The following is a 24340-nucleotide window of genomic DNA, read 5'->3' on the forward strand; positions in this document are numbered from 1 at the left end:
TAGGTAGTTAGAATCATCTGGATGTTTTAATTTTGGCTCAGTTATTTTTTGAAAAAGAAAGAAATTGGTTCCTGAGACAGGGAGCCAGTTTTCAAGTTCATTCTGTCTTGGAACAGAGGGCGAAAGAGGATGTGTTGCAGAAGGAGGTGAGAGTGAAGATTCTGAAGGACAACATCAAGTTATTAGCTGCAAAAGTGCCCTCTGGTGGCCAGGAATTGACGTCTGAGCTGAATGTTGTGCTGGAGAATTACCAACTTCTCTGTAATAGAATTCGCGGAAAGTGCCACACGCTGGAGGTATGGTGTTTTTTCACTGATACATTCCTGAGGTTCACATTCTGTAATGTACTGGCTGCTTCCATATCTTGGGAAGAAACCTCCATTTTTCTTTTCAAATACTAGCTCATAAAAGAGAAGTAATTTTTTCATGATTGAGATAATAATAATAACAGTAGTAGTAATTATTAGATAATAATTTAGGTAATAGGTCGATAAAAATGAAACAGAGAAAAGAAAACTGGAGAGCAAGATCTGCCTTCAGTTAGTGGAAGTTTCTTGGAAAAGTAGTTTCTTAGCTTTAGACATTTATTACGCGTGAAATCAAGGTTTTCAAGGTTTTTATATTACAGATGATCTGTAGAGTCTGTTCCAGTCCTAAAATTCTAAGACATATACTGTGAGTACCTCCTTTTTTTTTTTGCCTGGTTAGTGCACAGAGATGAATTGAAGTTTCTGTTTTAGAGCGGTGTCTAAAATTATAGGTTTTATTTAGAGTGAAAGAAAGACTAACTTGAATTTGCTGGTATTTTGCTGGAGCATTTCCCCTACCCTGGCCATAGGATTTAAGATGTAGATGATTCTATGAGTTTTTTTTAAAATAAAATTAAGTTTTTGATTGTTTGCTTTTATATTAGTGTGACATTTGTCACATCTTATTGACAAGACTTAAGAAGCCCTTCAGTTGATAGCAATTTAAATTCAGTTCAACCTAAAACAAATGATGGCATTTTGATGAATCCTAAAATGGTAATCACAACTGCAGTATTTAAACTAAATTCACTCATTACTCATTTGTTCTGAATCTATAAAATAAGTGTAATTTGGATTAGTTAATAAGAAAGCTACAAGTCAACAAAGCCATATTAAGATATTGCCTAACTTAAAACACCTGAGGTTACTCATTTGCGAATTTAACATTCTGTGAACATAATATGTAACATTATGTATGGCTAATCTTAAGTCCCAGTAGATGATCCTGGAATTGAATTCTACTACAGTCTTGTCCATGTTTTCTTCTCTGCCTTAATCACCCATGATTTTGCTTTTTTTTGGTTTGTTTATTTTCCTGTCTATTATTAGCCAAAGTAACTACTCACAATATGTTTAAATAATGGAGTCCCCAGGTTATCCCAAGCTAACAAGAGACCACCATGAATTCTGTGTCATTTCTTCACACTGTCTTTATGACCCAGAGGTGACAGTTTGAGAATGAGGAATGAAATATTTCAAGGTTTTAGTGTTGCTTGCAGAATTACTTTTAGAATTATTTTGGAATTAGTTTGAGAGAAGAAAAGGAAAAGTGTAAGAAAACAAAGTAGATAAAAGAGAAAATATGACACCTTGATGCCTTTGAAAGGGGAAGTGATAAGAAGAAAAAAGATTTCACAATGGAAGCATTTTTAAAATTATGTGAGGGATTACCGAGAGATCTTGGGTAGAAACAGCCCAAATTTCTAAATTAGAGTAAGGATGCCTTTCTTCCAAAAAGTCCAACTTTATTACCTTGATTATTTCTAGATTCCTTTAAAATGTTTTAAATCATGAAATATTTAAAACTTATAGAAGAGTACAGATGATATTACTAACACCCATATACATATCCCTCAGCTATAACTAATGTTACATTTTGCCATATTTTTCCAGATCTTCTTTTTTCAAATAAAATTAATTGGCATTAAAGAACCCGTTCCCTTTTTCCCCATCTCATACCATCTCTTGATCCCTCTCTTAAAGTAATCATTATCTAGAAAGTGATGTATAATCTTCCCAAACATGTTTGTATATTTTTAATATATACACTTATGTTTCAGTTATTAATTGCTGTGTAACAAACCTTGCCAAAATGTAATGGCTTACAAAAACAACCATTTATTATTTTTCATGATTCTATGGGTTGATTTGGCTTAGCTGTATGGCTCTTCTGCTCCATGTGGTTTATGGATATTCCACTCAGGTCCACTCTCATCCACCAGGTCCCCTTCCACGTGGCCTCTCAGGTTTATGGCTTCTCTACAGCATGGCAGCTGGCTTTTAAGAGGGAGAAAGCAGAAGCTGCCAGTTCTCTTAAAGGCTAGGTCTGCACTTTGACACAGCATCATCTCTGTAGCCTTCTTTTGCTCTAAGCAAGTTACAAGGTCAGCCCACATTCAGGGGAGGAGAAGACAATTTCACCACTTCACGGGAGTAGCTGTAATAAATTTGTGGCTATTGTTAATCCAGCATAGTTCACTCTCTGGTCATAAGTTAGTTACAGTCCTTCCACATGCAAAATACTCTTACACTCTCCCAGGGACTCCTAAGGTCTTATTCAGTACAGCATCAAGCTCAAAATCCAGTATCATGCAATCTACATCAGGTGCAAATGCAAATGTGGTTCCTTGGAACAGTTTTCTTCAGGTGCAGGTGTGTGGGTGTGACACCTCTCCATCTGGCGACCTGGGCACTAAAAAGATAAGTTATCTGAACCTCATATACCCAACAGAGTGGTGAGATAGGTACAGGAAAACCACAGTGGACGCTCCCATTCAAAAAAGTTGGGGCAGTGGAAGGTAAAAAGAGCAGGCACTGGCATTAGTGACTCTGAAATCTAATGCTAGTAGTTCTGAAATCTAGCCAGACACTTGTAGTCAGGGCTCCTACTCTCGGGCCAGGGACTGTTGCTTGATTAGGGGCCAGTCCTGCTTCTTGTGAGAGCGTCTCTGTAAGCCATCCCTTCCTTCCCATAAGAAATAGAGCTCTGCTTGCAGCTGAGTAGATTTCTCAGCCTGCTTTCTGCCTATAGAAATTTGGGGGACCAGACACCTCTTTTCCCTTTTAGTCTTAGCCAGGGGTCGGCAAATTACAGCCTGTGGGTCAAATCTGTTTTGTGGCCTGTTTCTGTATGGCCCAGGAGCTAAAAATTGTTTGTATATTTTTAATTTTTAAAGAGTTGTTAAAAACAAAGCAACACACACACACACACACACACAGAAAAAATAAAGAAGAATCTGTGACAGAGACCAGATGTGGCCTGTAAAACCTAAAATATTTACTATCTGGCCTTTTATAGAAAAAATTGCTGACCCCTGACCTGGTAAGTATGCCTCATATGGGGTGTATGCTACTAGAATGTGTCCTCTGAGTCAGTGGATCTGAAAGAGGACCAACCCAGTAGGCTCCATGCTGAACTCTGTCTTCTAAATTTATCTGTCAAATAGGCTCCTCCCATAATTTTGCTCCTAGGAATTGGAGGATGAATCATACCCCAGCCCCCCAACTCCCCACAGGAATGAGAAATAAGTGACTACAACTAATGCAGCAATTATAGTAAAATTCCAATTTGGGTAAAATGTTGCTCTGTTCGTATATAGACGTGTTCATATGAATTAAGAAAAAAGTTGGATCTACATCAAATGGTTACGCCCATTAGCTCTGAGTTGGAATAGGGAACCAGTTTCGTACATAGCTGTTAAAAAGTGTTGCAAGTCTGAGTATTTTTTTGACCATTCTATTTAAAAACAAACTAATAATGTTTCGCTCCTGGTTTCTTCTACTAATTATATAGTTTTATTTTCGGCATTTAAACAGAGCCTTGGAATTTATCTTAGTGAAGCAGCCTCCTACCTCCCTCCAGTTGGTCTAATACAGTTAATCGAAGAATTCGATTTTATTTCACTTATTTGAAATACCAGGTTCATCAGTTTCTAAAAGCCCATTTATACTTGTATATAAACAAAATTATTCTTGACTAGACAGAATGTGCAGCAGTAGAGATGCATTGTGTCTCTAAATGGCTTCTTATCTTGTCTAACTTTTCCCTGCCTGTTTAGGAGGTATGGTCTTGTTGGATTGAACTGCTTCAGTATTTGGATCTTGAGACTACCTGGCTAAACACTTTGGAAGAGCGGATGAAGAGCACAGAGGTCCTGCCTGAGAAGACAGATGCTGTCAGTGAAGCCCTGGAGGTGGGAGCCCGCGTTCTGGGTGGTTCTTTTTGTTGCAATGAGGCTGAATGAGTATTCAAACAAGGAACATAATGCCTTATGCCAGCAAATCCTTTCGCTTCGTTGGTAGTTTTCAGTGTAACTTGTGTTTTCTTCCGTTGCCTGAAGTATTTATAACATCGTGTATATTTGGGTTATTGGTGACCCACTAAACTCAGCCTTATGAGGTGGTTAGTTGTTTGCTAATTAGTACATTTTAGACTTCATAAAGCGCTCTAGTGATTTTCCAGATTGTTTTTACCAGTCCCTGGATAAAACTCTGCCTTATGTTATTAGGACAATGCTCTCTTGCTTCTTCATAAAGTTACTTTTGCTCACTAGACACGGCAAGGACTGTGTTTACAGTGGCTTCTATTCTGTTGTCTTCAGATGTGAAAATTGGAGGACAGGCTGGAGAAGGCAGTGTTGGAGGCCTGGGATCCTGTCCCCAAGCCTGAACTTGAGTTCCTTGAGGCCAAGAAATGTGCCTGAATTTTTTGTTGTTCCCCAGTTAGTTCCCCAGCACAGCCTGGGGCACGTGATAACTTAATAACTGTTTCTTAAGTGGATTAAAGTGTGAAAAGAATAGATTTTCTTAAAAAAAAAAAAAAAAAAGAAGAGGAAGATGGTAGCTGTGCTTTTAAAACTGTAAGAATAGGGCTTCCCTGGTGGCGCAGTGGTTGAGAGTAAGCCTGCTGATGCAGGGGACATGGGTTCGTGTCCCGGTCCTGGAAGATCCCACATGCCGCGGAGCGGCTGGGCCCGTGAGCCATGGCCGCTGAGCCTGCGTGTCTGGAGCCTGTGCTCCGCAATGGGTGTGAGGTCGGATCTTAACAAACGGCACCGTGAAACAAAGGAAAGCTTCAAGTGAGCTTTATTAGGGAGCGCTCCCGGGCGAGGTTCACTGGTCCGAGAGAAAGGGGCCAGAGAAGTCACGTCCAGTACTGGATGAGGGGGATTTTTATTGGGGTAGAAGCAGAAGGTGGCTTGCAAGGGGAGGGGGTGGTTTGCTATACAGGGTAATTCCTTATTTGGTGAGGATACAGCAGGGCCAGGTGTTGGTTGGTCTGTTGTGGGGCGTGAGCCCATTTTCCCTTCCTGTCAGCCCAATTGTTTTCTGGGCAGGAAGTTAGAGTCTCTTGTTGATTCCCAGATGCCTCTCCTACCTCATACTGGTCGATGTTTTCTCTTACCCCCCGGGCCTCCTTTCATCCGGGCCAACGGACCTTACAATGGGAGAAGCCACAACAGTGAGAGGCTCGCGTACTGCAAAACAGACAAACAAACAAACAAAACAAACAAACCAACCAAAAGAAACCTGTAAGAATAGGATGTAGTAATTAAGTAGATGACTGGATTAAAGGTCAGAAATAAGTCAAATGTGGTACCTAACTTCTAGGAGCCAGATGCTCTTCTGGAGAAAAGATGTCATTTCTCAAATAAAATAGCAGAGTGAGAGATTCAGAGTATTAAAAAATGTTTTGAAAGATTATTTTAAAAACACATACTTTCCTAACATGAGAGTTAATACATGTGCATTCTAGAAATATGGAAAATGGAGAAAAGTATAAAGTGTAAGATAACACTTTAAAACATTTTAGTGTACTTCTTCCGAATTACTATTTTTATGTATATATGCTGGGAGGTAGTACTTTATAGTAACTGGATCAAAGGCTTTGGAATCACCAAGTCTTTGGAGCCAAGTTAGAATCTTAGCTCTTCTTTTTACTGTGTGTGTGTTGGCAAATTACTTACCTTCTCTGAGCTTCAGTTTTCCTATCTGTAATATGGGAATAATATGTAGCCATATGATTAAATTTATGTATATATAAAGTGTATATATAAAACAGTGCCTTGAATTTTATATATGCTATAGAAACTTTTTAGTAATATAATCAATAACAGTTTGAAATTCTTTTATTTATATAGTATTGTTTTTTGCTTTTAAACTTCGTATCATACCATGAACATTTTCCCATGTAATTAATAATTATTGAAATTATTTTTATGGAATTGTCATATATCATCATTCATGCTGAGTTCTCAATTTTATGTGTTTATTAATACCATGAGGGGCATTTTTGTGAAATAATCTTTTTTTTAAAATAAATTTATTTTATTTTATTTATTTATTTATTTATTGGCCACGTTGGGTCTTCGTTGCTGCGTGTGGGCTTTCTCTAGTTGCAGCGAGTAGAGCTACTCTTCGTTGCAGTGCGTGGGTTTCTCATTGTGGTGGCTTCTCTTGTTGCGGAGCATGGGCTCTGGGCACGCGGGCTTCAGTAGTTGTGGCACGAGGGCTCAGTAGTTGTGGCGCACAGGCTTAGTTGCTCTGCGGTATGTGGGATCTTCCTGGACCAGGGCTCGAACCTGTGTCCCCTGCATTGGCAGGCGGATTCTTAACCACTGCGCCACCAGGGAAGTCCCTGAATTAATCATTTTTTATCTTGTTCCGTAAGTAGATTTCTAGAAAATAGAATTACTGGTTTTAAATAAAACGAACATTTTTAGAATCCTTGATTCACTTTGCCTTGGTAAATGCATTATTTTTTGCCCCTGTCCCTGTTCAGTCTCTAGAATCTGTTTTGCGACATCCAGCAGACAATCGCACCCAGATTCGGGAACTTGGCCAGACTCTGATCGATGGAGGGATCCTCGATGATATCATCAGTGAGAAACTGGAGGTGTTCAACAGTCGATACGAAGAGCTGAGTCACCTGGTAAGAACCGGGCCATGCGTGAGTGTCGATTAGATGTTTATGATATGGAGCGGACCTCAGGAACTTATACCGAGGGGGAAGGTTGGTAACCAACGGGGGTGTTGAGGGCATTGAAATACTAGGTGGGGAAGAGCAGACCTTACACTTACATTATAATGCAGGCAGAACTCGATGATTTAAAAATTTGTCTTTGAGATTGTTTCTACTTATGAGCTATTTAATTTCCTTTAAGGAACATATTATAGGTGTATATAAGAATAATGACTCATATTATCCTAGTAAATATTAGAGCCATCAGAATTTGATATAAGCTGCTGTTATAAAATACCATAGTCCCTTAGATACATACTCAGAATGTATTACAACACGCGTGTCCATATCAGTAAGTAGAGAAAGGAGATTGCTTTTATAGGAGAGTTGGGTGGATATTAGAAGCTTTTGAACACATATTAAAAAATAACTATTGATGTTTAGATCATGAATAGCATCAAACTTAACCCAAAAGTTCAATAAATAGTGGCTCAACACTATAAACATCTGTAGAACTTCTTTAAACTTTGCAAAAAGAGATTTCCATGTTCACTCTACTCATAGGTGCTTCTGTTGTATTTTATATTCTTGTTTATAGGTTTATTGCTGAGTCCCAAGAATACCCTAAATTTGTAATAAATGGCATATTTTTATTCTCTCCTTTATTTTAATATGGTACATAGGAAATCTTTACATTTTTCCCTTTTTATTGAAATATTATATTATATGTTATATGTAATATAACATTCTGTTTTTGTGATTTGTTTTTTAGATTCCACATATAAGTGAGGTCATACAGCTTTGTCCTTCTCTCTTATTTCACTTAAAATAGTGCCCTTAATGGCATTTTTGTATTTTGTCATTTTATATAGAAAGAAGTAAAAATTAGTAATTTCCTGCAAGATGCATAAGATACTAGAAGGACCTTTTCACTATTATCATTGCTAATTATTATTTATTTATAATGCAGGACAAAGTCTTAAAGTAGTGCTCTTATAGTATGTTCCTTTTCTTGGTGGTTAGAACATAAGGGTTTACTTATATTCAGCTGTTTATATTTGTGCTGAGTGACTAATGGGTAAATTTTTCCGCCTGTAGGCAGAGAGCAAGCAGATTTCTTTGGAAAAGCAACTCCAGGTCCTGCGTGAAACTGACCACATGCTTCAGGTCTTGCAGGAGAGCTTAGGGGAGTTGGACAAGCAGCTCACAACATACTTGACCGACAGGATAGATGCCTTCCAAGTTCCTCAGGAAGCCCAGGTATTGCCATGGATGTGAGGGCAATAAGGTCGTAAAGAGAGCATATGTAATCGTCTCCTCACCTGCAAGGGCACCAGCTCCTTCTGCCATCCCAACCGAGAGTCAGTGAGAAAGGCCGGCCTTACTTACAGGGCAACATGTGGGTTTGGGGGTTCTTAGGGTTTTTATGTGAGATAATGGCAAATGATCACCATTTAAAAATTATAATTTTCTTAGCTATGAAACTGGGGAAATTCCCTCTTTATAAATAAGTGGCGAACATTTGAAGTGACAAATACAAAGACCTTTGTGCACAGCACACAGCAGTCCTACGATACAGGTGGCCCATATTATTATTATACGCACACTTATTAAAGCATGGATAGGGATCAATATATTCTTATCTGTTGTATGACTCTATGAGACTTAAAAAAAAAAACAGACATTCTCTCCCTTTTCTAATCTCTTTGTAGAAAATCCAAGCGGAGATCTCAGCCCACGAGCTAACCCTAGAGGAGCTGAGAAGAAACACACGTTCTCAGCCTCCGACCTCCCCAGAAGGCCGGACTGCCAGAGGAGGAAGTCAGATGGATGTGCTGCAGGTGAAGGGGGAGGGCAGCTTCCTTTTACTTTTCAGCCTGTTGGGCATAAAAAGAAAATGAGAAAGAGCTGACGACTTGGATGCCTTTGGTCTTCTCTGTGATGTAAAGAGTTGGATGGGAGTGATGTGTTGAAGGTGCACTGGAAACTATTGGATCTGAGTTTTCTAGTTAAGTTGAGAAGAGAGCAATCTCGATTTAGATGTTTGCTTTGTATAGGTTTTTCCCTTGATGCAGAGCCTCCATCCATACTGGTATGGCTGGTACACTGGGCAGGCTGAGTGCATGGGATGCAGTACCCGCTTAGCCCCTCAATGGGGGATGCAGACTGACCTTCACTCTGACCTTGTGATGAAGGGCATTGTGAGTTCTAGGTTCTTGAATTGTGTTTTAAAAACAGGTAAGAAAATTAATGCAGTTTTAATTCCAGCAAGGCTAGCTTAGCCTTTCATTATATTTCAGACTGAGACACTGAGTGTCAAGTAATTCAGGACACTGGGCTGTGCAGTCCCCCAAGGTGATCGGGCAACCTAAGTTCCTTTAAAGAATGTTTTTATTGTTACTTTATTTTACAGCCTTCTAGCAGTGTGTGTTATGCTAATATTGTCTGCTGAGAAAGATTATCATTCTGATGTGAATTGCTTATTATTTTCACTTCTGCAAACAGAGGAAACTTCGAGAGGTGTCCACAAAGTTCCAGCTTTTCCAGAAACCTGCTAACTTTGAACAGCGCATGCTTGACTGCAAGCGTGTGTTGGATGGTGTGAAAGCAGAACTTCATGTTCTGGATGTGAAGGATGTGGACCCTGATGTCATACAGACCCACCTGGACAAGTGTATGGTGAGGCCATTGGGTGGTTAATGTGTCCAGTGGGTTTTCCCATCAGTGGTATGGCTTCATCTAGCGCTTATGTACATGGTTTGTCCAATAATTGTCAGTCTAAAGCGTCCTAAGAATAGGAATAAATGATGAAAGACAGGTTAAAAAATTAGAAGTGTGCTCCTTTCCTCCCAGGAGTTTAGAAGAGATAGGAGAGAGATAGCCTGCAGAGAGTAAAATCAACTAGTACAGTGTAATGAGATAAGGAGACCAGAATAAACATGTATATAACATGGTTACAAGACAAAGAGGAAAATACGCCTTAATCACAGGATGAAGTTAGGGAGGGCTTTGGCAGAATGTGACTAATAAGCTAAATTGTAAAGGATAGATTTGAGTTAGCTAGAAGAACCATACTTAGAATGAATGTCAGGAATATTGCAATGTCCGACAAATGTGTTCGCAGGGAAAGTAAAATTTTAATTTATAAAGTTTAAACCTAAAGTGTGAAAGAAGAAATTATACTTAGAATGGATGTCAGGAATATTATAGCATAAAAAATCATTCTCTAGGAAAATAAAATTTTAAATCAAAGTTTAAACCTAGAATGTAAAAGAAGAAATTATTTAAAAGGCCTTATTACTGTTTTAGTCTTGAACTTTAAAATTCAATTGCATAGAAATTTAAAAATGATGTGGCCAAGCATGTTCAATCGTAGAACTAGTGTTCTGCTTGGGAAGAATCATGAAAAAACTGAACATGACACAAGTTAAGCTAAGAAAAGTCTGGGAAGAGTTCTTTGTGCTTTTCAAAATTGCAGTCTCCACATGTCTGTTGCATACTGAAGGTTGTTTGATTAATTGAAAGCTTGAATGGGTGGAAGAATGAAAAAATAGGATGAATTTTTATATATATTACGTGCGCACGTGCACGTATGAATGTAAATATTTATTTACTGAGATATAGAGATCAACAGAGCAAGCACTGTCCTTGACTTTGTGTAACTTAGTCCAATGGTCTGTTATTATGTGACAGTGCCACATGAGGTGTTTCAGGTCAAGATTATGATGCATAGAGATAAGAGAACCGGCCCAGAATACAGCTTTTTAGTTTTAAAGTAACAAGGATGAGGGCAGCTCTGAATCTGACCTACATAACTTTGACTTCCTGTGGTCATATACATCTTGATGTATTTAGTTTTTATATGTCTTTTCATTGTATAATCAATATGTACTCATTGTGGTAGACTTGGTACTTCAGAGAATTGTAAGAAAAAAAATGAATCTTAATACTTCCAAATGCCAACAGCCAGAAATAGCCAGTGTTGCCTTTTTTCTTGTAATAGCATTTAGGATTTTAAAAAATGTAATTTAAAAAGTGTTAGACATTCAGGTTTTAGTCCTAACATTTTCCCATTTTATGTAGGAAATATGTTCGTATTATCAAGTACTTTCATAAACCTTTAAGATACATGTTTGAGTTTTTTTCTTTTTTAATAAAACAAGTATAACCTCTGTGAGTGTGTTTTCTTATCTGATTTTAAAAAGTCATTACAGCCTTGATTTCATTTTACTCATCCTTTGAACCAGATCTGGGAAAGATAAAGCCCTTTGATCTCCACAGTTAGTTCTTAGCTGTCAATCTTTGTAAGCCATGTCCTGAAATGGTTCCAGCTGGCATGTTTTCACTAATATGTAAAATTTGTCATCTTTATTTTTAAGAAACTCTATAAAATTTTGAGTGAAGTCAAGCTTGAAGTGGAGACTGTAATCAAAACAGGAAGGCACATTGTCCAGAAGCAGCAAACTGACAACCCCAAGGGGATGGATGAGCAGCTGACTTCTCTGAAGATTCTCTACAATGACCTGGGTGCCCAGGTGAGCAGAGCAAGTGCACTGCCCGCCTCTTAACATTTCACTTCTGGGAGAAAGCATATTTGAACTTTATGGCATTAATAATATATGTTTTCATTTATGGCAGTAATTTTTATTATATTTCTTTAAATGTATGTGTTACTATTACAATGATGAATAGTTACACAGAAATGTATTTTTAATATTTAATCCAGGTTAATTTCTGTGTTTTCAATGGCTACTGACTTTTCATAAGTTATTCTAATGAACTCTACAAATAATAGTCTCTGTATAAACTCAAGTTATTGGTCCTTGGATTTCTAGATTGAATAATCTACTGAGAAATGTTAAAAACATTAGGACTCTAATAAATAGTGATAGGAAGTTCACATTAATCTATCAGGATTTAAAATCCTTTCAAGAAACATCTATAATTCGGGCATTTTAGTGAATTCATGGGGAAGTTGTTAGGCCTTTTACTGTGAATGACCAACTGGATCCAATAGGCTTAACATCTTCTCTTATTGAGACTCGCTGCCCTGAAACCAGAGAAGCAAAAACAAAATAAAACAAATAAACAATGTGTGGAAGTGAAACTTTCTCATCAATATTGAAAAGCTGTATTAGTTAATACATTAGACCCTTCTTTGGTTGTTAAATATTAACGAAGTTTCTACATAAGCCCAGCGAATACTAGCTGAAATTTTGTGATCACTTTCAGATTAGTAAGAAAGAACAGTCCTACATTTCCTGGGCAATGTGGACCGCACTTCTGCAAGATTAGATTACTGGTGTGGTACATTGTGTATCATTTTGATACACTGCATGTCTGAAACACATATGTTAGAACTTCTTTGTATATTACACAACTGAAGTTATTTGTGAAATATTATTGTATTTATTAATTGGGCATTTTATAAATGGGAATGGTGTGGTTGGTTTTACAACAGATCTCTAACTGTAATTATGGTTTTGGAGTTAAGTCATTTTCTCATTCAACACAATTGGGACTTTACTGTGTGTGAGGAGTTATACAGGCAGTTAGAGATACAGTGATAAGCAAAAACATATTATCTCCCTGCCTAATGGAACTGAGAGAAATAAAAGAAGAAAACTTTAATCAAGTAGCCATGCAAAGTAATGTCAGATTATCAGCCCGAAGTGTAATGAAGGAATGTATGTAGTGCTTTAGGAGTATATGTAAAGGGGGATTTGGTCCAGTCTGGGTTAGAGGAAGTGGTGCATAAGCTGAGATCTGAAGGATGAATAGGAGTAGCCTGGGTGAAACCAGTGGAGAAGCTTCCGAGGCTGATGGAACAGCATGTGTAAAGGCCCTGTGGCAGGAGGCAGCATGGTACTTTTGTGTGGTTAAAGCAGAGACAGCAAGTGTGGGAACATGGTGTTGGAGAGATGGGATGAGACCAGATCCGACCAGTGTCTTAGAATTTGTGGTAAAGGTTTTAATCTCTGTGTTAAGAGCAATGAGCAATTATGGCAGGGTTTTAGCAGGGAGATAACATGCTCAGATATATGTGTTTTAAAAGATCACCCACTGCAGTTTGGAGGGTGGATTGCAGAGAGGCAAGAATGGATGTGAGAAGACCAGTTTGGAAGTCATTGTTAACGCTCTTTGTGGGAGATGATGGTGTTTGAACTAGTTTGGAGCAGTGGAGATGGTATGAGCCGATTTTTTAAAGACATATTTAGGAAGTGAAATGAGCAGGACTTGGTAAAGGATTTGATGTGGGGATGCAGGAGCGAGAGATGAAGGATGACTCCTGGGTTTCTGGCTTGATCATGTGGAAAATCATGGTGCCATCAGTGGGACGGGGCACTGGAAGGAAAGGCAGAAGTGTGGAGAAATCATAAGCAAGTATTGGACATGTTGACATTTTAAGTGCCTTTGAGAGAGTTAATTGCACATATCAGATATTCACAAAGTTATTCAAGTCTGGAGAATATATCTGGGCTCGCTGAAGATATAAATTTTATGAGTCATCTGCATAGAGGTGGTTAAGTTTTCAGTGATGATGAAATTGTTTAGGGAGAGGATATAGTGAAAAAAGAAAAGGGCCTGAATTCAGTCTTGAGGGATTACCTCATTTAGAAGGGAATTTGAGGAAGATGAGCTTGTAAAAGAAACTAAAGTATATATGTATGTGTGTGTATATGTGTGTGTGTGTGTGTATACACACACACACATATATACATATGTATACCACATTTTCTTTATCCATTCATTTATCAATGGCTATTGTGAATAATGCTGCAATGAATATGGGAGTGCAGATATCTCTTAAAATAATGATTTCATTTCCTTTGTTATATACCCAGAAGTAGAATTGCTGGATCATATGGTAGTTCTTTATTAATTTTTTTGAGGGACCACCATGCTGTTTTCTGTAATTGTAAACTTGACATCTGCTAAGAAAGTAGATCTTAAGTGTTCTCACCACAAAAAAAAAAAGATAACTCTGTGAGATGGTGGATGTGTTAATTAACTGGACTCTGGTGCTCATTTCACAATGTATGTGTATCAAATTATCATATTATGCACCTTAAAAATTCACATTGTGCAACCATATATTTTATATATATACAGAACCACAGTAAGTAGCAAGAAGTGGTAGCACACCAGGAAAGTGCTAGGTCTGGGAAGCCAAAGGAAGGAGAACATTATGAGAATGAGTGTAGGCTGCTGTTTTGAATATTATTGAAAGTTAAATATGACATCCACTTAAAAATGTCCATTAGATCTGTTGCCATTGGGGCCATTACTGAACTTAGGAAAGACAATTTCTGTGGAGTGATGGGGATAGAAGCCAGAATGTCATGGCTTGAAGTATGTGTGGGAGGTGAGAGATGGTTTTGAGAACTTGTATGCGGAAGGTAGGAGAGAGGGAAGTCGTTAGGGGGAGGTGGGACCAAAGTAGGAAATGTGTGTGTGAGTGTGTGTGTGTGTGTGTGTGTGTGTGTGTGTGTGTGTGTGTGTGAGAGAGAGAGAGAAATGGAGAGACAGACATTTGAGTATGTTTCAGACCTGGTGGGAATGATCCTATTGAGAGGGAATGGTTGCATATTCAAGAGGGAGAGGGGATAAATGGTTATGTCGAAGATTTACAACTTGAGGGACTTCCATGGTGGTCCAGAGGTTAAGACTGCACTTCCACTGCAGGGGGCATGGGTTTGATCCCTGATTCCTGATCAGGAAGCTAGGATCCCACATGCCCTGTGGCCAAAAAAAAAAAAAAAAAAAAAAAAGATTTACAACTTGATATGGCCTAATTCAATATGCAGTACATCTTAAAATGTATTGATTAGGCTGAGAAGAGTATAAATTGTTATAAGTTGAAACTTAAATTATCTTCTTCCTGGTTTACAGAAATCTTTGGTAACATTGTTTTATGGTAATTGTGTAGCTGCCTGGGCATGTCAAAGTCAGATAAGTATCATAATATCTTTTCAAAGAATTCAAGTATTTGTCTTCTGAAGTCTGCATTGAAGTACTATTAATTTAGAGTCATGAATTTTAATTAAACTCCATAGAAAAATATTTCACTTTTAAGAAGGAATTTAATAATAATCAATCCTTGAGACATCAAAGAGTAAAACTGAACCTATGGGACCAGTAAAAAAGAAATGTAATCCCATTTTACTTATTAAGAAAATTTGGTTTTTATATCTAAGAAATTTTGTATCATCTAAAAAGATTTCTTCCCATACATGACTTATCACTGTACTACTTAGGTAATGTTATCACCCATACATCTGTACACATGAAAGGAAGAACATGTTTTTTGTATGTATTGTGTTGTGACATCCTTTAAAGTGTCAACTCAGTGTTAGGTTGTGAATGACTTTAGTTTGAGAGTACCATCATGTAATGCAAAGGGTCAGACCAGCCTCAATCTGATGGTCATGCCACCCTGGTTATGGCCTTAACCTTTTTAAGCTTCACTGTCCTGTTCTGTTAAATGGAAAACATAGTGCCTTTCACAGGGTTTTATTGTATAACATGTAGATTTGTTAGCACAATACGAGAGCTGTATCAAGAGCCTGGTAAGTGTCAGTTCAGTTCATTTTGCTTTCCGTCAACAGCAGTAAGAGCAAAATAATAATAAAAGTTTATGTTGCATAGCCATTTACTGTATTTTACGTTAAGTGGTTAATTGTAAAACATGATTGTAAAAAATCTTGCTATTTCCCCCTCACATTGCTGGAATATCTGTGTGTTTTATAAACAGAATCCCTCATTGAGAGGATTTTAAGGCATCTTCTGTTCAAAATAATAAAAGGAACTATTCATTGATTTCTTAACTTGGCTGCAGGGACTGGGTCAAGCCCTTTGTGTATGTATTTTTTTTCACTGAAAACTCATAGCAACCTTTTGAGGGCTGAACCTCCCCCAAGGTCTCTTAGGAAGTAAGTGGAGAGCTAAGTTGAAAACTTAGGGTTGCCTGACATGTAACTACTACAGTATATTGTCCCCCCTGCAGAAAAGTAAGAATGGTGTGATTCTAGGTGCCAGAGATAAAGGTTAGGTCTGTCTTGGGGGTTAAGTATGAATCTGTTTGGGTCTTTAGTTAGTGCTCTGATTCATTCCCACTATGTTGATCTCTCTTATGCTCTTTTTTTTTTTTTTCCTAAGGTGACAGAGGGAAAACAGGATCTAGAAAGAGCATCACAGTTGGCTCGGAAAATGAAGAAAGAGGCTGCTTCTCTCTCTGAATGGCTTTCTGTTACTGAAACTGAATTGGTACAGAAATCCACTTCAGAAAGTTTGCTTGGTGACTTGGATACAGAAATTTCCTGGGCTAAAGTAAGTTGTAGTTCAGGTGAACCACCAATATTATGCCCATGTAATTTGTGGCATTTTGATCAGGGAAATCTGGGTAGATGTCATTTCTCTCCATTTCATATAAAATATAGTCTTATCTTTTTTCCATGTCTCTGTCCTAAGAATGAATAAGAATATTTTAAAAACAACTATCTTCAGAAGATATTTTCATCTTGATTCTGAAAGCGTTAAACTCACGTGGCTCATCACCGAGGGCTTTGTAGTCATTATGCTTAGGTGGTACTTGAAAATATTATAATTATCACCTTCAAAAGCAGTGACATTTTTTGAGTATTCATTCTTCACAAAGTATTGTGCTGAATTTATTTCTTAATTCTTCTATAGTAACTTTTGTACCAGTAACTAATCTTTCTATTGCAAACTAACTGGTGTAAAGAGCATAGGAACGGAATTTTCAAAAAAATCAATAAAAGATCCAAGAGTTTTCTCTAGCCCTGTAGTTACTTAGAAATCACAGAGATCAGAGAGTTGATTTGCTAGTTCTATCTTTTGACGTGGAAGAAGACTTGAATGAAGCACAAAATATTGATAGTTTTTCTTTTTACTGAAGTATTCATTTCCTGAATTTGTTTTCTAAGAAAGAAGCACGTATACTAGAGATAAGTGCTGAAAATAAATGATTAATCCTGTGACAGAACTTTATATAAAGCTGCAGGTATCAGTTTTAACATTCTCTACAGGTGTCAGTTTATGGGGAGTGAAGAGGAGGTGCTATGAGGTCGTGGGATAATACAGCTCCTTAATTTGAATGCTTCTTTGGAGATAATTGTTGTAAGAAAGTCAAGATATTAATCACTAGGAAGAATGTTCTCAGTTTAGAAAATAGCTGATGAAAAGTATAATTGCCATGGGCTGTGTGAAGTGAAAAGAAATGTATAAAGGAAGTGAAAAACACTGGAATTCATGAGTTATGGTGGATGAATGCTAACCAAAGGGACCAAACTTTATTTTTGTTAAATTTAAGTTTTTCAAGGAAATATTATCTTCTTTCTGCAATACACTTTGAAAGCCATTATTTTCTTATAGCACCATAAGTCACATAAGCAAATTGAATAACATTTGCATAGTGTAGTACAAAAAAAAAGACAGGAGCAAAAATCATCTCGAATCAAAGAATACCCTGTTATCATTTCAGTTTTTTACAGGCACATATAGACATGCAGGCACAAGCATATTTTTAAAACAGAATTGTATCTAGTGTTTCATGACCTTCTTGAAAAGCCTTATATCTTTAGCATTTTCCTTTACCTACAAGTGTTTTTGTGTCACACATTGGAGATAGGAATAGTATTTCATTGTATATTTTATTTTTTATTGTCCCATTCCTCCATTCATGTCCATTTAAATTATTACCAGTTTTCACTATGGTAAAAAGTGCTGTGATGAATAAAAATACTTGTGGCTGAATCATAGCATACATTCTTAATTATTTCCTGAGGATAAATTCTTAGCTCTAAAAATATTGGGTCAAGGGATATATCCATTTTAACATCTTATACCTGTTATGAAATTGTCCCTCAGAAATGTACCCAGCAGCTATGAGTGAGAATTCCTACTTGCTTGTTTTAACTACACTTTTGACAACGGTAGGCAAAATAACATGTTTTGGTTATTTAATTAGAACATTTTCCATTAGTTTATAGGCCATTTGTAGCTTCTATCACAGCTTGGTCTTTTAATTTAGAGCTCTTTACCTGTTACAGTTCTTAATGCTTAGTGTGTTGTGTATTGGTACAAAATTATTTTGTTTTGTTTTTTGCCACTGTAGTTTCCTTTCTGTTTTGTATGTTTTTTTTAAAACTTATTATGTATTTTTTAAAGAATACAATGCTTTTTAAAAAACTTATTTCTGCCTTTAGTGCTTAGAAAGGCCAACTCTACTCAAAAGTTATGTAATTATTTACTTATATTTTCTTCTAGCTCTTTTATAGTTTCATCTTTTTACCTTTAATGCTTTAATCCTTCTGGAATTTAGTTTGGTGTATATAATGAGGTAAGGCTCTAACCTTTTATTCCAAATAGTTTACCAGTTATCTCAGCACTATTTATTGTGTAATTATCCTTTCCCCACTGATTTGACATGCTCAGTTCATATATTCTTTTTACCTGTTACTTTGCTTTGTTTTCTGCTTCACTGATCTGACCCTCTGAAATGTTCTTCAACTGTTTAACTATGTGACTTTATATTTTAACATGTAGTTAAAGACAGGATTTCCTGACTTTATGCTTCTTCTTTTGTATATACTCATATGAATTTTAGAATTATTACTGTCAAATTCTTAGAAAAATTGTTAGAAATTTCGATTTGAATTGCCTTGAATTTATAAATTTGTTTTGAGGGGAATTGACATCTTTGTTATATTTGTCTTTTTAGTAACATGGAATGTCTCATTCCCCCCCCAAATTCCCTTACATCCCTACATAATGCTTTGGTTTTTTTCTTTGTAAACTTTATGATGTATGCAAAAAAGTTTATACCTACATATTTATTTTATTTTATTGGTATGTATGAAGTATGCTTTTCTTTTTTTTTTTTTACTAACTTCTTATGGTTGGTACATAAGCGATACCAATTTTTGCATATTTAATTTTTAATCATCAATCTGTGCACTCACATAAATTCAATTAGTTTTTCAGTTGATTCTCATCATTTTTAAGGTGAAGACAGTAAATATGATGTTTGTTTCTTCTGGAACTATTCACTCTTAAATTCCCATTTAATCTTATTTCAGATTTGAAATAATGAAGATGGTATATACAAATCATGAATTCATAGTACATTCTCTTCACTAGAGTAAACCAAATGAAACATTAGTATGTAATATAATCACCCATTTTTTCAATGTTGTGTTGTCAGATTTAAGAAACATGCATATTTCAAAACATTTTAATGAATTTCCACTATAATATTATGTAAAATTATTTTCAATGCAAACTTTAAATAGCATCTGCATTCTAGAACTTAGTGTTTTTATTCCATAGCTTAAAAATCATTATTTTCAACGTAGCCATTTTCTTTACAATAAAATCTATTAACATAGTGTGTGTACTGTTTACATTTAATTGCTTGTAGTTAATTATTTCTTACAGTTTTTAAAGACTACTGTAGTCAATCAGTGCATAGCCACTGAAGGAATGCAGAAACTTATTAACTGCAGAGAGCATGGCTGTGGGTATTCTGTTTTGTTTTTTCCCCTCCCTGCTGGAGAACACTTGAGAGAAATATTTCAGTGTCTGTATAAAAATACTAGTAATTGATGTGGCCAAATGAGTCCTTATAACTTGACTCACTTGTGAATTTGTAGTTTTTATGCCTTTCAAAATGTGATTTAATGATGTGACATTAAATGTAGATATGAGCTTCTTGAAATGATTTGTTTAAATATTTTTCTAAAAAGGTACAACAGCAGTAGGGTAGATATATGCATGTTACTTTTTGATTGAAAGAATTTTGTAGTTTTAATTTTGGAACCCAACATTCTCTTTATAATTCTCTGACTGCACACCCTGCCTGGTCAAACTTATGAATGTGAAAATCAAGTAATCATAATACCACCTAGAGTATTAGCTTTACATATTAAGACAAGTGTAAAACCAAAGCTTAGACGTGCTAGTTCTCCTGTGATGTATAGTACAAGATGAAATGTTTTTTGTAATGCTTATAAGCAGTCAATATGTTAAGTCATCTTAGAATTTTGAGTTCTGGGATAGTCCTGCTTTGCCCACTTGTAGTTACTGAAAATGGAACTGATTCATTATTTCTAGAGTTTTGATGAAGATAATTGTTGTTGTGTAAGGAACGGAATTTATACTTAAAATAAATGAAATAATTACCTTTCCACATCTAAATTTGTTACATTCTTTGGTGTTTGCATAATTAAATATTTAATTTTTATTTGAAACTTTAAAACTCTTATCATGTTAGTAAGTTGTGGAATCTTGTGAACCTTTGACATGTGTAAGTTATCTAGGGAGTCATGTATATGTGAAAGAAAAGTTTTTTAAAAATGAAGATTGTATAAACTTTTATAATGTTCTGAAAGATCAAGTAGGTCTGGGAACTTTTATTTTCTAGAATATTCTGAAAGATCTGGAAAAGAGAAAAGCTGATTTAAATACCATCACAGAGAGTAGTGCTGCCCTGCAGAACTTGATTGAGGGCAGTGAGCCTGTTTTAGAAGAGAAGCTCTGTGTCCTTAATGCCGGGTGGAGCCGGGTTCGCACCTGGACCGAGGATTGGTGCAACACCTTGATGGTATGTTTCAGGAAGAATTTCATGGTGAAATCTTCTCTCCTTTAATTATGTATAAACGAATACTGTTTTGATTAGGATTCCAAATCCTATTTTCTGTTTGTCACAATAATGTTTTGCTTGTGAATTAATTTCATTAGACTACATTTTATCTTTTCCTTTGAAAAGATAATAGCTAGAAAGAGTTCACATGTCTCTATTAAGTAATAAACCATTTGTGATATACATAGAAATGTGTACTTTAATATCTTAGTAAATACACCTTATTTGCTACATTTTAATGACAATATTGTATTTAATTTTCATACTATTATAAACTGTATATATAATATTTGTAATGTTCTAATATTGGTGTACTAGTTAAGGGCACCAGTTCTAGCATCTGATGGCCTAAGTTAAAGTTTTGACTACAAACTGATTGACATTGGTCAAGTTATGGGTTGGCCAAAAAGTTAGTTTGGGTTTTTCCATAACATCTTATGGAAAAACCCAAACAAACTTTTTTGGCCAACCCAATACTTAAATGCTCTCTAAGTCTCAGGTTTCTCATTTGTAAAATGGACATTTTTATCATTTCTACCTCATACAGTTTTTGTGATTATGACGTAAAACATGTAGGGCTCTTATAAAACTATATTTAAAACAACCAATTTTAGATATTGTTATGATGATTATGGTAATTGTTAAATGCTGTATGTTTTTAGTCGTTGGTTATAACAACACTACTACGCTGTTAACCAGTATTTCATGGAAATAGTGACCATTTAATTTCATTGTGTTTTTCTGTCCCTTTTATAATAACAATGAATATATGGCAACCGTACCTTCTCTTCCCTTAAACAAAGTTCTCATCTATAAGTTATTATTTGTTCTGATATATCTGAGATAGGACTCTTTCCAAATTCATAGAATTACTGGGTAATGGATATGAACAGAGAAAAATAAATTATTGTGTGTTTGGATATTTATTGAAATCAACCAGAATGTGTAGGGCATTGAAGTTGGTGGGTTTACATCTTGATCTGTCAGATTCATATCCAGAGTTCATCTGCGACTTACTACCTTCATAACCTTGGGTAAATTACTTAATGTCACTTAGCTTTAATTTCCCTATATATAAAATGGTATTAAAAGAACATATCTAACAGAGTTGTTAAATGTTGAATAACAAATGTGAAATTCTTGGCTCATAAAATATGTTCATTAAATATTTTATATATTCATTTTTATTATAACTAGTTTTATTCCACATGCTCATGGCCCTTACTTCTGCCTTATGCAATCTGTATCTTCTAAATTCTCCTTTCAAATAATATCTTTCTACACCTATTAGAACATTTGATTTATCTGCTTTTATCAAGGTAAATAAGTCTGGTGTTTATAAATTCTTCTTACTTAGAATCCAGACCACTGTCAAAACTTTGCTCATATGATTTATTGGTTCTCATTTTATTTTTTCAATGATTTTTCCATATTACAGATTAATAATTTGTTTCCTTGTTTTTAAACACTTCGAAGTTTCTTCTTAGTTTCCTTCATCCTATAAAATATAATTCCTAAAAGTTTTTGGTTTCATCATAAGGCTCCCCCACTCTTTTTCATCAAGTTCTAAATTCTTGCCTTAGCCTCAGCAGTTTTGCCTAGTTTTAACTGACTTAACTGTTTTCAAATGTATTCTCTCAATCACGTTATACCTTGCTTCAGGAAGTATCACTGAGATCTGTTCCAGGTGTAATGTTAAGTGGTCGGTACTGAGGTGAAACAACAGGGGCCCTGCCTCTAAGTACTTACAGTCCATTGAGCAGGCAAAATTTGAATCATTTTTTAATATTATTACTTCCTTAAATGAGTTTTTAACAAATATGATCAAGGAGGGGCCAGTGAGATTATTTGTAATATAAGAATGACGGATAGGGATTAAAACAAAATGAAATTAAAAAAGAAACTTTCACCTTTTATTCTTCTTCAACTTTTCATCGTATTGAGATCTAAATTAAAATTAAAAAGTGCTCAGTCACTGTGCATTTTTAGGAATGAGATTTATCCATTGGGGAAGAGCTTTGTAGGAAGGTGGAAATTCTTCTTGAAATTCAGCGTAGAGTTAGCACTTTGAAGGTCTTTTAAATGTCTTCTAAGATTATTGTCTTAAATATTTCATATGATTGTATCAGCATTTTATTAATTCCTTTCTAGAACCACCAAAACCAGTTGGAAATATTTGATGGAAATGTTGCTCACATAAGCACCTGGCTTTATCAAGCTGAAGCGCTATTGGATGAGATAGAAAAAAAGCCAGCAAGTAAACAGGAAGAAATTGTGAAGGTAGCAAATGTAGAGGATCAGTAACACTTCTGGGAATGGAAGGTTTTGCTGTTCTCTTTCTCTCGGGGAGTACTCCAAGTTACTTGTGCACACAAGCTTCCCATGCAGTAGATTCATTAGCTTTTATGTTGGTGGGATAAACTGAGTCTTTTTTGTTTGTTCTTTGTATTTTGTCTTAGCTTATTTTTTGTTCCGTTCCTTTCTTGTAAGAATTAGCATCTAAAAATACCACATTATGTGACTGTTAATAAAATTTTTCCATTGCAGTTTAATAAGCTATAAAAAAAACTCCATTTTGTCATACAAGGTAGTTGAATGCTGGGTCATTAGTTCACCACAAAAGGTCATTCTTAGTTATTTTTTTAATGACTTGCAAAACTTGGTGGCAGTGTAGAAAGTCAAAGCAAAACTGACTTCACAATGAGTATTTGGCTTTCATTTCTTGCTGCATATTGCTCCCTGACCCAGCTTTGCAGAGGAATCAGCTGTATGAAAAAGATAGTATACTTTTTCAGAAGCACAAAGTCTGGCAGACTTCTCTCTTCACTTTGCTCAGCCTCTTGATACCCTTACTCAGTGGTGTTAAGCAAAAAAGAATTTGTTGTCTCGGGGGCTCCAGAGTCTCAGAAAAGTGCCCAGAGTACCCCTTATTCATTCCTGTGTTTCTACATTTAGTTTCAAAGTTGAAGGTCAGATGTAGCTTTTAAGAATTCCTCTTCAAGAATCTTTTCTTTTTACCACTCAGGCCCCACCAGTCCTTCCTTTGAACCCTTTGTCATGTCAGGCATGGATGAACAATTGAATTCTAGGTTACAAATGTACTTTCTCAACATTTTGCAGACATCCTTGAATGAATCTTTTTTTTCCCTTTACATTGTTTATTGATGACAGAAACAGTGCATAATTAAAGATTTGATGAGGAACCTGCAAACAATAAAGCATGTGTCTGTTGCCAGCAAAATACAATTATTCCAGGTCCTTTAGACGTTACAAATAGAGTTCTTTCACAGCAGATGGTTCATACGTAACAAAGCCATTTTAGAGTGTTTAATTGTGCTTCTATAAAACCTTCGAAGAATGAGGTAGTTTCCTTTACTCACCACATTTTCCCCATTTCCACGATTACACTTTTAGTGAACTTATTAAATCCTTTTAACGTAACCTTTAAACAATTTTTCATGAAAGCCAAGCCTTATTTACAAAGTGTTTATTTCTTTCCACTTGATTTTTCTTAAAGAGAATTTCAAGAATCACTCTACAGATAGCAAAATTTGAGACAAGCAACGGCTGGTTTTTTTTTTTTTTTTCATTACAATCAGATTTAGATGTGAGAGAACACGTTCTAAAAATTCCATAGTTAAGCTGATGTTCCCTGTTTCTATCTATATACACTGATTTAAAAACAGT

At 35.9% G+C, this 24340-nt stretch overlaps 1 protein-coding gene across 8 annotated transcripts in view; it reads left to right on the forward strand.

Moving 5' to 3' along the window:
* The window catches only part of UTRN (utrophin), a 550217-nt gene that overhangs the window by 232027 nt on the left and 293850 nt on the right, over positions 1–24340 (forward strand). For all 8 annotated transcript variants that reach the window (XM_024747877.1, XM_024747875.1, XM_024747874.1 and 5 more), the window contains 10 exons: positions 117–296; positions 4088–4222; positions 6811–6960; positions 8089–8250; positions 8703–8831; positions 9496–9669; positions 11370–11525; positions 16150–16320; positions 20435–20614; positions 22805–22933. In XM_024747877.1, the coding sequence (XP_024603645.1) occupies positions 117–296; positions 4088–4222; positions 6811–6960; positions 8089–8250; positions 8703–8831; positions 9496–9669; positions 11370–11525; positions 16150–16320; positions 20435–20614; positions 22805–22933 (1566 nt within the window). The remainder of the gene's footprint in view (positions 1–116; positions 297–4087; positions 4223–6810; positions 6961–8088; positions 8251–8702; positions 8832–9495; positions 9670–11369; positions 11526–16149; positions 16321–20434; positions 20615–22804; positions 22934–24340) is intronic.

This window comes from Neophocaena asiaeorientalis, unplaced genomic scaffold (assembly GCF_003031525.2).
Source record: "Neophocaena asiaeorientalis asiaeorientalis breed wild unplaced genomic scaffold, Neophocaena_asiaeorientalis_V1.1 scaffold123, whole genome shotgun sequence".
Lineage (NCBI taxonomy): Eukaryota > Metazoa > Chordata > Mammalia > Artiodactyla > Phocoenidae > Neophocaena > Neophocaena asiaeorientalis.